The 12,764-nt window shown below is 38.8% G+C and overlaps 1 protein-coding gene across 4 annotated transcripts in view; it reads left to right on the top strand.

Annotated features, from left to right (window-relative positions):
- Positions 1 to 12,764, top strand: part of NUP205 (nucleoporin 205) — a 79,134-nt gene that overhangs the window by 47,410 nt on the left and 18,960 nt on the right. For all 4 annotated transcript variants that reach the window (XM_043491447.1, XM_038411213.2, XM_043491457.1 and 1 more), the window contains exons 22-28: positions 3,791 to 3,915; positions 4,895 to 5,009; positions 6,945 to 7,094; positions 8,467 to 8,541; positions 9,276 to 9,433; positions 11,303 to 11,383; positions 11,844 to 12,035. In XM_043491447.1, the coding sequence (XP_043347382.1) occupies positions 3,791 to 3,915; positions 4,895 to 5,009; positions 6,945 to 7,094; positions 8,467 to 8,541; positions 9,276 to 9,433; positions 11,303 to 11,383; positions 11,844 to 12,035 (896 nt within the window). The remainder of the gene's footprint in view (positions 1 to 3,790; positions 3,916 to 4,894; positions 5,010 to 6,944; positions 7,095 to 8,466; positions 8,542 to 9,275; positions 9,434 to 11,302; positions 11,384 to 11,843; positions 12,036 to 12,764) is intronic.

Here is a 12,764-nt window from a genome sequence, read left to right on the forward strand (position 1 = left end):
CAGCGCCTACAAGTCCACTCAATCGTACTTCAGCCAATCACTCAGACAAACAAGTTTGGTTAAAATTTGCAGGAGATAATGCTACCTGCTTCTTGTTTATAATGTCACCTGAACTTGAGAACAGGCGTTCACATGGCACTTTTGTAGCCAGCGTTGCAAGGTACACCAGACCTTCGCTAGAACGCGTGTGTATTAGCACAAATTAGCATATAACGCGGTTGCGGCCATTGATCCCAAATTTAATTAGTTTAATTTCAATTCATTTTAACACGGGTCCCCGCTATAACGCAGTCCCGGTATTAACGCGGTACTGCGCATGGATCCCAAATCCCGCGTTCTAGCGAGGGTCCGGTGTATTTACATGTCAGATATGCTAAACATTCGTATGCCCCTTCATTCTTCGGCCAACATTCCAGAGGACATGCTTCCATGCTGATGATGCTTGTTAAAAAAACGATGTGTTAATTACATTTGTGACTGAACACCTTGAGGGAGAATTGTATGTCTCCTGTTCTGTTTTACCTGCATTCTGCCATATAGTTAATCTCATAGCAGTCTCGGATGATGACTCAGCACATGTTTGTTTTAAGAACACTTTCACAGCACTTTCACTTTGACAAAATGCAAAGAAGGTACCAATGTGAGATTTGTAAAAATAGCTACGGCACTCGACCCAAGGTTTAAGAATCTGAAGTGCCGGTCAAAATCTGAGGGGTGAGGTGTGGAGAATGCTTTCAGAAGACTTAAAAGAGCAACACTCAGATACAGAAACTACAGAACCCAAACCACCAAAAAAGAAAATCAACAACTGCTGGTGGCATGTGACTCAGATGATGAAAATGAACATGCGTCGGTCCAATCTGCTTTGGATTGTTATCAAGCAGAACCCGTCATCAGCTTCGACGCATGTCCTCTGCAATGGTGGTTGTAGCATGAAGGAACACATGAATCTTTAACGCATCTGGCATGTAAATATCTTGTGGCGCTGGCTACAACAGTGCCATGTGAACCCCTGTTTTCACTTTCAGGTGACATTATAAACAAGAAGCAGGCAGCATTATCTCCTGCAAATTGTAACCAAACTTGTTTGTCTGAGCGATTGGCTGAAGTAGGACTAAGTGGACTTGAAGGCTCTAAAATTTTACATTGTTTTATTTTTGAATGCAGTTTTTTGTACATAATTCTACATTTGCAAGTTCAACTTTCATGATAGAGATTGCACTATAGTACTTGTATTAGGTGAATTGAAAAATACTATTTTGTTTTTTTACAGTGCAAATACTTGTAATCAAAAATAAATACAAAGTGAGCACTGTACACTTTGTATTCTTTGTTGTAATTGAAATCAATATATTTGAAAAATGTAGAAAACATCCAAAAATATTTAAATAAGTGGTATTCTTATTGTTTAACAGTGCAATTTAATCATTATTAATTTTTTTAATCACACGATCAATCGCTTGATAGCCCTAGTTGTGAGATATATTTATGAAACAGACTTTTTCTTCCACCTCTTTTATAGATTGTTTTAGATAAATAGGTGTTAATGAAAACAACTAAAAACCTGTTTGGAGTTATCTGCAATAGGAGAATGCCTATCAAATTGAAAAGTAAGATCTACACTATCGTAATTAAGCCTGTACTTTTGTATGACACTGAATGCTGGGCAAAGAGGAAGACATAGGAGCGGATCTTGAATACAGCGGAAAATGAAATGTTGAGATAAACGATTAGAGTTACAAGGAAGGAGTATGTTCAGAACAAAAGCATTATGGAAGTGTGGTGGTACTAATTATAGAAAGGTTGAGGGAATTCAGGTTGAGGGCATGTGAAAAAAGAAGATCGGAAGAATATATAGGAAACAGAGTTTTACCCTCCACTTGTAAGTTTAAGAGAAGTGTTGGAAGACCCAAAACTGGATAAATAGGTAGATAGATATCATACAAAAGTATTTGATTAGCTGCAGCGTTTCCAAGGAATAGCTTTAAGACAGACTGGGATGAAGAAAGACTCAAAGAGCCAACCCCATATAGATGGGACAAAGCCTTGAAGAAGAAACAAATATTAAAAACCTGTTTTAAATACTCTGAACAAAACCAAATACACCTCCCAATCAGCTTGCAATTGCTTGGTGTTGGATATAATCCCAGCAAATTTCCAGTTGTCCATAACCTTCCAGTAAGAGTGGGGTGGATGGAACCTGAATTTATAAGAAGAAAAAGAAGAATTTATAAGAAGAAAAAAATAATATATTTATGCACCAAAAAGACACACAAGGAAATTAGTCCTTTTTTCTCACTTGCAGGTCACTTTTACTTGCTGACAGTGGGTTTGGCAGTTTCAAAATACAGTAGACTCTCATTAGTAGCAACATATTGGTGCAATTTTGCTATGTTGCTCCTACGTGACTGTTATGTGGAGCTTTGACAGTTCATATGGGGAAAGTGTTCCCACCGGAAATGTTGCTCGCATGCGGCGGTGGCACTTACAAGGTGTTGCTGCAAACAAGCGTCTACTGTATAATAGCTTAACAATGGCCAGTTATGTAAACTACTTGATCTTATCCACAGGTAGCCTTACCAGGAAAGCTAGAGGCACTTAATATAGTCATCTTGAATGTCTCCATTTTGACCTAGGTACAAAGTACTTTTACATCATTATAACATTAAGTAGATCTTCAATTTATTATGACACTCCCCAAGTCATATGTTTGACTTTCTAAAACTCATTTAGCATTAAAAACAGGTATGGAGATTTCAGTCCAGGTGAACATTATGTTTTTGGTTTAACGGTTTAAGTAAATTGTGTTGAATCTGACTTTAGCATTGAAAAAAAAAATTCTGTTCTTCTGATGAATGGAGATATTTTAAAGAACGATTTTCAAGATAATACCTTTTGTATAATTATTTTAGGATCTTTAGGTTTGTTTTATTTCAGTCCTTTCTGGTAGGAAGTGATAGATGTGCATATCTGTGTGCAGCAGTTAAACAAAACATTTCACACTGGGATGCTTATGATGCTTTGCTCTCATGGCTTACGTTGCCATCTCAAACCCTTAATTTCTTATCTCACTATAGACCGTTTATTATTATTTAGATACTATTAATCATTTTACAAGTTGGGTGATTATCATGCCATAGATTAACAAATATGATTAATGATGTTTCCTCCCCATCCTACTCTTCAACCAGATTCTGAAACTACAGGCATGGAACTTGCTCTGTTTATCATTTGAAGGAGATAGTGATTAAAAAAAGAACGAAAAGAAAGGGTTCCATTTTCACACTGAATCATTTTTTCTTGGTTGGTGTGCAAGTTTAACCATGTAAATTTCATGATATAATCAATGGAAGACGAGTATTCAACTCTCCTTTCAATGGAATATTGACCAATAATTTCAAAGCTTGGTAGAGAGCAGGAATCCCAAATTCTTATGCAGTTTATCAAGAATATTAAAAACTTACTGAATTCACTGTTTTTTAATAGAATTGAAGGAAAAGGGTCTTAAATAAACTGTTTGACATGTATGGGACTATTTGTTCTCTCTTATGAATTTTAATAACAGACTCTTTTCTTGCATTAGTAAAGAGAAAGTGTTTAAGGTGCAATTCCCACTTCTGTTTATATTACCATACTGAAATCTCTGCCAGATTTTGTAATGCTGATACATGGAACTGTGTGAGCAGTGCATGGTCTGTGTGAGGGTGAATATGTAAGCTATGCATGTTTAATGATATTTATGAAAGTCAACCAATGCTAAAAAAAAAAAAAAATAATCTTCTATTTTAAGGTGTCTTGGGTTGCCCCAGAACTTGCCTTCATGCTATCTTGAATATACTGGAGAAAGGGACTGAAATGAGGACGGGCCCTACAGCAGTGCTAGAATCTCCCCATCTTGCAGAACTGTGTTATCAGGTATTTTATACAGAATATTTTGTGTTGGCAGAAGCTGAAACAGGGTTTGCCACTTCTTGGTTAGTAATGAGCACAAAGGTGGTTGTGATTTGATACAGTTTTTGTACCTAAATGTTTATGCTAGATTTTTTTACATACTAAAACTTTTACTCCTTCTACCCATCAGTATGTAAAAATGGATTACTGCACATTTACAGTATAAAGAACCTGCAGTCACATCAAAGTTAGTAAATGGATACTCTTTATAAATCAACCTTCGCTTTGTGTTTCTCCTACTAATGTGTGGCTGGTTAATTAAACAAGGAGTGGGTTACTCTATTTTTGCACCATCAATTGTTTGCCTAGAGAATAAAAATTAAGACTAATCCTTACTTTAAAGAATTCTCAAAATCTAGTGTGGAGTGTCTCCCCTTAACTTTGCAGCAATGATAAATAATTGTACTCTAAATGGACATAATTTAATTAGGCATGTATGCGTCATTGATGAGCTAGGTGCCTTGCATATAAAATCAAATCAGATAAAAATATAAATGAGTCAACATGTCATGCTAAAAGCCTTTTGAAATAAAAATGACTTCAAATGGAATTCATTCAAATTGGTTCTAAAGTCAGGAAGGAAGACGTGCCACAGAAGGAAAGAGACATGGAGTATATTTCCTTCCTTTGGTGGATCCAAGGATTGAGAAGCCTCCATACCTTCCCAGCTAAGAGAACAGGATGGTGCTTATATGGTGCCACAGCATGTCTGAATAGAAGCTAATCATCTACCTGTTCATCTAGTCCTTCAATGGTGTGACAATCTGGTGTTTGATATAAGTGATTTATTCAGCCTGGGAGTAGACCGATGGGATGTTTGTTTTAAACACAGACATAGTATTAGTTAAGTCATGTATTTTTGTGTGTATTTTATTTTTCTTTTGACTTAGTGTCTTTTAAGTTTGGAACAGAAATTAAAATCTTACTTTTGTTCCGTTATCAGGTGATCTATCAGTTGTGTGCATGCTCAGATACATCAGGTCCAACTATGAGATATTTGAGGACCAGCCAGGATTTCTTATTCTCTCAGTTGCAGCATTTGCCATTTTCTATCAAAGGTAAAACTTGTTTTTATTTAGAAGAAAAATTCATGTTAATTTAAAATTAAGTTTATCCCTTTGATACTGAGAGGAGTCAAGGTTCTAGGTAAATTCTTGATTGAATGGATTTAATCCAACCTGTCTGCTGACTTGTTGATTTAGCCAAGTAATCTCCTTGGATTAGCTAGTCTGAAATCCAAACTAATTGTGAAGCTGTTGTACACCATCATATCAAGTTTGCAGACTGAGTAGGCATGGGTGAGAGGGGACATGGAAGACAGAGACACATTTCAAGGTACATTTTTTTCTCAAAATATTTTATTATTGTGGTTTGCAATTCATCCCTGTTTACTTTGCACATCCCACAAAAGTCTAGAGTATTTGTAAGTTTCACTTCCGTTACAAATCTGTTAGATCCTACTACGGAATCTTACATTCTGAAAAGTGGGGAAGGCTTTTGGATCCAGGTAGAGCCAGGAAGTGAAGAATTGTTCATTGCACCATGCCAAGTATGAATGTTATGAGATGTTACGAAGGGCTTCCTTGTTATGAATAATTGGCTGATATTATTTCTAGTGCTGGCATTAATTTTTGAATAATAAGTACATTTTAATGTTTCTAAAGATATTTCTCAGCTGTAATAATGAGAATAAGTTTAAAAATTATTTGGATGTAACAAAGGCTGGTCTAGGTGATGCAGTGTATTAATTTACTATTTGTTAGTGAATGTGTATATAGTGCCATGACTTTGGATAATCCTTTACAGAGATTAAAAAACAGTGTCTCGCTCAAAGATTTTACAATCCTAAATTAGATGAACATAGAACATGAAGATTTCTGGAGACGACAGTTCAAGCCTGGTGAAGTTTGACTAATGGCAGCGTATAAAGTAGAGACACTACATGTGTAGCAAAAAGAAAAGGAGTATTTGTGGCACCTTAGAGACTAACAAATTTATTTGAGCATAAGCTTTCGTGAGCTACAGCTCACTTCATCAGATGCACGAAAGCTTATGCTCTAATAAATTTGTTAGTCTCTAAGGTGCCACAAGTACTCCTTTTCTTTTTGCAAATACAGACTAACACGGCTGCTACTCTGATACATGTGTAGCTACATGCTGCAATGAAAGGTTCCAGCAGCAGGGAGGCTGTGGGGAAAGGCTCTGTCAGCTTCTCCCTTCTGGAGCCTTTCCCCTCTGCCTTCTCTCTGCTGGAGCCTTTCCCTACTCTTTCCCTCTTGTCAGAGCCTAGCCCTGCTGCCAGAGCCTTTCTCATTGTGGCAGGGAAAGGCTCTGGCAGTCTGGAGGCAGTGGGACACTACAGATACGGGAGGCACTGCTTGGGCTTGTAGAGAGCCCATTCATGGTATATATCTATGGGGTTCAGGCATGTAGGGTGCTCTGCTCTACTCCTCTACTCTACTCATCTAAGCCGTGCCTCACCATCTACACTGCTGTTTACACCCATGCTAACTGGGTGTCCAATGTGTGCTCTCCATGCTGCTGTAATTATAGACTTAGGCTGAGTACATTCTGTCTCTGCTTAGTCCCTAGTTGATATTTATCCAGATCATAAAGACATCATAATTGATCAGAATTGACCCTCTTTGCTCAGAAAAGGCAGAGTACTGTGTAATGTAGATGGTGCTGCAAGTTAAGACTGAAATTAATTGTCAGAATTTTTTGTGCATACATGTGTGACCACCACAAACTGCAGCTATTCCTGGCATTGGACAGTTCTGTCAGTCCTTACCTTTCATGAGCAAGAAGTAAGGAAACAATTTAGCCAGGTTCAATTAAGTTGAAAATCACTTCTCTCACACGCTATTATAAAACCCATCCATCCAAACCACACCATCCAAAAAACCCCACCCAAACAAAGAAACAATTTTCTTGTAATATGGAGTATTATTTTTACTCAGCTGTGTGATTCTTTCTGTATCTCCCTTACCTAGAACATGAGATTTCAGCTCTAAACCAGATGTCTTGGCTGATGAAAACTGCATCTATAGAACTGCGTGTGACATCGTTGAATCGCCAGCGTTCCCACACACAGAGACTGTTGCATCTGCTGCTGGATGACATGCCTGTAAAACCTTACTTAGGTAAAAAGGGGTATGTTCTGGGGGAGAATGGGGAAACCAAGACTTGAACTAGTGAGAGAATCCTCTTTCTTTACTTAAATTACTCCTCTTTTATATACATACACATTTTAGTTCTCATCTAACATTTGAAAACCTTTCTGGTATTTGGTTTGGTATTGGCACTGCGAGAGTGAGGAATGTGGACTGCAATATATGGAACACAGGATTACACTCTTTTTCTCCCTTTCATTCTTTTTCGTTTGGCTGTTGGTTAGTTTGAAGCGTCTCTGTTCATTCTTCTGTATCAGTCTGGACCAGGGGTTCTCAAACTTAATTGCACTGCGACCCCCTTCTGACAACAAAAATTACTTCACAATCCCAGGAGCGGGGACCGAAGCTTAAGCTTCCCTGAGCCCCACTACCTTGGGGTGGTGGGGCCAAAGCCCAAGCCTCATCGTTCTGGGCAGGGGGGCCAAAGCTGAAGCCCTCAGGCTTTGGCTTTGGCCCTGGGCAGTGGGCCTCAGGCTTCAGGCCTGGACCCCAGCAAGTCTAAGCCAGCCCTGGAAACCCCATTCAAAGGGGGTCCCAACCCATAGTTTGAGAACCACTGGTCTAGACACTTGGTTTTAGAGGCCAGTAGATGGATTTGGTAAAATCATGTACTATATAAAAGGTTGATGGCTCATAGTCCTTGCTTGTTTCTGTCTCCTAGCAGGTGGAGCATCTTCCTTGCTGGCTGGTTTAGATAAGGTTTTCACCCAGGCTGAAAGTCAGACAGTTTCACTCTTCACAAGTCTCTTGTAGCAAGTCGAGTCCCAAGTTATTTCAGGCTTTGAGGTTGTATCATTATGATACAATATTGTATCATGACAGTACTCAATGATGTCATGTTGCAACTCAAAGACACAATGTCACCACATTATATATTTACTTTGTTCTGCAAAACAAATGTTAAAAGGTGGCAGCAGAAATCTTCCCATTATAAAGTAAGTGGAATAGCTGAGGAGATGCACAGGAAGGGCCACAACCAAACAGTTTCTTCCCCATCCGCCTTCACCAGTCTCAACCCTGACCTGATTTTGGTGAGGTGGATGTATGATTATTAGGAACTGGATTGAGACCATCTATTCATTTTACATTGGCCACCAAACAGTAATATCAATACTTATCATTTCCATTGTGTTTTAACCCTTTAAAGTATTCTACAGACATTACCAGTTACCAGCGAACAGACAGTAACTATTTTCACTTTCTACCATCCTAAAAGTAGTGACCTAAAAGTGAGAAATTGACTGGTCTGCTGTCGTGTTATGTGCCCTTTCGGGCTTGGTCAAATTGTTTGCATATTTTCTCTACCTTCATTTTCTGATTTATTGTATTTCAATATCCTTAGCTGATGGTGAAGGAGGGATGGAAGATGAAAGTCGATCGATCAGTGCATTTCTTCACATTGACATTGCCTCCAAAGGTAAATGCTCTGGAGATTCATTATTTCTTAATAAAGATTTTCTGCTTATGAACAGGAAGGGCTGCCTCTAGCAGATCTACTTCAGCATGAAAAATGGGAGACATAAGCAACAGCAACAATTGCAGTATGCAGACTATTATTTAGCATGAAATAATGGATTTTAGAAAGCAAGTGACCGTTTTATAATGAGGGAAAAATACGGGAACAGGAGAGGAGGTAAAAGAGTAATGCACAAGGGAGGGCAAAAGGCAGGAGGATGCAGTCAAGTGAACTGGCACGTAACCCATTTTACTGTGACACACCCCAAAATAGTGTCATTAAGTTTCTGTGACTGAAAATATTTGCATTTGTGTTTAAAAAATAATTATTTTTTTAAAAAACCCTAGGTAACTAAAGTTGAACTCCTAAATCCATGTCAGGCACCCAAATGTTGCTGCAAGTTCTCTTCACCTCTTAAAATCAGGCTGTTTTTATTTAGGAGCTGAATTTTAGACACCTGAAAATTTTGGCCCATGTGCATATATAAAATGAGAAATGATGTAGAAATGAGTTAGTCATCTAAATCATAAAAGACAAATATCTATTCTGTTAACATAGATTCATAGCCTTAGCGGCTCAGAAAGCTCTTCTTGTGAGGCTTGTTAAAGTGAAGAATTGTATTTACAAAGGTCAGTTAAGGTCCCAATAGGTCCTTGGTATTTCTGAATAGGACAATAGTTCATTTTCTTCCACAGTACGCAGGAAGATCTTGAGTATTCTGGATTCCATTGACTTCAGCCAGGAGATTCCTGAACCTTTGCAGCTGGATTTTTTTGATCGTGCTCAGGTTGAGCAGGTGATTGCTAACTGTGAGCACAAGAATGCACGTGGACAAATTATCTGCAACGTCAAGGTAAACAGTGTTTGGAGAGTGCTGTCTCAAGATAAACACGATGTCTAAAATTTAATTTGGTAATTTTAAAAAAAATGGCTGGTGGGGTTTGGGTTCTGTTATTACTGGTCATTGTACACACTGATAGTGCCCCTGGCCCCCATGCTGGGATTTACCTTCCCAATGAGGTTTAGATAGTGGACAATTAAACTAAAAATATCTTTGAACTAATAAAGGCTGATCAGCTCAGTAGCATGTTACAAGCATGCAACAATTGGCAATTCACTTATTATCTATCCCCCACCCTCCCAACCACTGTGAGCTGCGATCAGTTACAGTAGGGCCAGGAGCAGAACCTCCACTTCTACCAAGTGCTCCAGAGTCTTGGCTACCTGTGGACCTTATGAGCAACTTCACCTGCTATTGTTGTTACCCTTTATTATCGAGTAGAAAGTTCCAAAGCACTCAGAACTTGTTTTAACTGGATCTTGTTTACTACCCTTGCTGTTTCTCCTTCATTAGCTCAGACACAGGTTAAACAAGTTTTGTCTAGCAACTACTTACATCACTACAATTGCCTGGTTATTATATTAAAAGCCATTAGGTTTACCTCCATTTACAGACCCAAACCTGTTATTCCTTCTCCAAAAGAAAGAGTTTAGCCATTTCAGTATGTGAACACAGTTATTTTTACTGGTTTTAGTTGGATGTTTCATTGTGTGAGCTAATTAGACTTAAAACTGATTTTCTTTTTAATGTCCATATCTTGTATAAGAGCTCTTGGTCCTCCATCTGTGTTATACTGACGATGGATGCTGTCAGGGGAGTTTTTGTGTTTTGCAATATTTTTCCATTCTAAACTCCCTCTCCCCCCAAATTTTATTAATAATGTGACTTAAATTGTCACTTATTTATATACATATATAAATTGTCACTTATTTATATACCTATAGATTGGAGTAGCATGCAAAGGCAGCAGTCAGGATCATGGTTCCATTGGGCTGGGTGCTGTATGAACATATAGGAAGACCAAATCTCTGCCTTGAAGACTTTAAAGTCTGTAAGACAAAGAGCAGATAAAGGGTCGGGGAAAGGATACAACATGTAAGCAGTGATCTGGGTGATTGTAAGAACTTGGCCATGTTGATTCCAGGGTGTTCCATGACTTTTAAAATATAATTGTTTTAAAAATCTTTAGGACTTTTTTTTGGAGTAGTTGCAATTGAAGTGGGAAGAGGAAGGGATTGTGGGAATAAGAGGGGGTGGATAAAGGAAGAGGAAAACTGTTAGGGAAAAGGAAAATGGGAAGTGAGGAAAGGAGGGTGTGAAGCACAATGGGTAGAGAGAGTGAAATTGGGCAGTTGAAGGGCTGCAGAAATAGGAGAGGGGTGAGATAAGGGGGGATATGCAAAATCAAGGAAACTAAGGCCATGTCTACACTTAATGGGGATTGCTGCCGCTGCAATCGATGCAGGGGGGGTTGATTTAGCAGGTCTAGTGAAGACCTGCTAAATCGACCACAGAGCACTCTCCTGTCGACTCTGGTACTCCACCAGAATGAGATGAGTATGGTAAGTCAATGGGAGAGTGTCTCCCATCAACGCAGCACAGTGTAGTCACCACAGTAAATCGACCTAAGCTCCGTTGATTCCAACTATGTTATTCCTGTAGCTGGAGTAGCATAACTTAGGTCGACTTACCTTGGTAGTGTAGACAAGACCTAAGTGTGCAGCTGTCTCCTAAGCTGAATCCACTATGTTTATGTGTTGCAAACATTTCCAGACAGCGGGGAAGTTCACAATCTAGACACGGCAGTATTTAGGCATACTGGAACCCTCTTTCATTCTATTAGTTTGATTTTTTTTTTTTCTCCTGCTCTTTCAATTCCAGTATCTTCACAGAGTTCTGGTTGCAGAAGTTAATGCCCTTCCAGGAATGGCAGCCATTGGACAGAGACCTTTACTTATGGAGGTAAATCTAGTCAAAATAACCTAGAGCTTGCCTTGATAGAGAGGTAGTATGCAGCAAGCTGGGGTGTAAATCTACAGCACACAAGATTGGTGTGCACTAATTGTGTGGAACCTGCCTCCATGCACTAAAAGTTCCCTTGTGTGCTTTGACCTACTGATGTTTGAAATGGGAGAAGGTCAAAGCACACGAGGGAACTTTTAATGCCTGGTAGCAGGGTCAATATGGCCAGTTAGTGCACGGCACTCTAGAGCTCTGTAGATTTACACCCTACTTGGAAAAGTTCCTAGTCCCATTGAATTGAATGAACAATCCCATTGCTTTTTCTGATAGCCTAAAGATATTTAAGAGGTTTATTTTTTTCAGAGATTATGATCATAAAGTAAGAGAAGCCACCTGTAGTCTGTCATCATATTCTTGTGCTATATAATTTAACTATAATTTCCTTTTCTTGGGAGTCCAGGAGATCAACACAATTCTGCAGTATGTGGTGGAGCGGAATAAGTTGCTGCAGTGTCTCCATGCAAAGCGGCATGCACTGGAGTCCTGGAGACAGCTGGTGGAAATTATACTCACTGCCTGCCCACAAGACCTCATACAGGCTGAAGATAGACAGCTGATTATACGGGACCTCTTACAAGATGTGCATGACAAGGTAATGCTCTTTTGGAAACCAACCATCTTTCTGAACTGTGGTAGTACTTGATTTTGCATTAAAGGGAAAATTTCATCTTTTTACCATTTTACAAAACACCTACTGGGCTGCGTTCGTATTTCAGTTTTCCTCCATCACTATCACTATGCTAGCAAAAATTGCATGTGCTATGGAGAGAGGGAATGCTTTGTATCACTCATTAACAATATGTTGACTATAGAACAACTTGTTGACAAATGCCAAAGAGGTTTCAGTCTGATTATGAAAGCCAGAAAGACAGTGACTGGTAGGAATGTGTTAAAAGGAAAAATAATGTTTTGGGAAAGGAGAATCCTCAGGGACATAGTGGACCCCCAGCAGGGAAAAATAAACACCTCAGATGTTAATTCAGTCCATTTGGATGATTAGCTGCATATTCCGTTTTTGGTTTCTTGGGGAGAGAAAAAATATGTCGCATGAAAATGCAAAAATTTGATTTTACAGTAGGGAGGGACTTTTAAAAATGTGAATTATTTTGTAACTAAAATATCTTGGGCTGTTTTACCACTGAATTGTTTCAGTAATTTGTTACTAGCTGAACAACTGGCCACAACCATTACTGTCTATCCAGGACAACGTTTGATGAGGAATATTGTGGTGGTTAGAGCACTGAAGCATTCCAACTTTATTTTTGATTTTCTTGCAGCGACCTAATGTCTGACATGTCATACACAATCGTTTTATTAGGTG

Source organism: Dermochelys coriacea, chromosome 1 (genome assembly GCF_009764565.3).
Source record: "Dermochelys coriacea isolate rDerCor1 chromosome 1, rDerCor1.pri.v4, whole genome shotgun sequence".
In the NCBI taxonomy this organism is placed as follows: Eukaryota; Metazoa; Chordata; order Testudines; family Dermochelyidae; genus Dermochelys; species Dermochelys coriacea.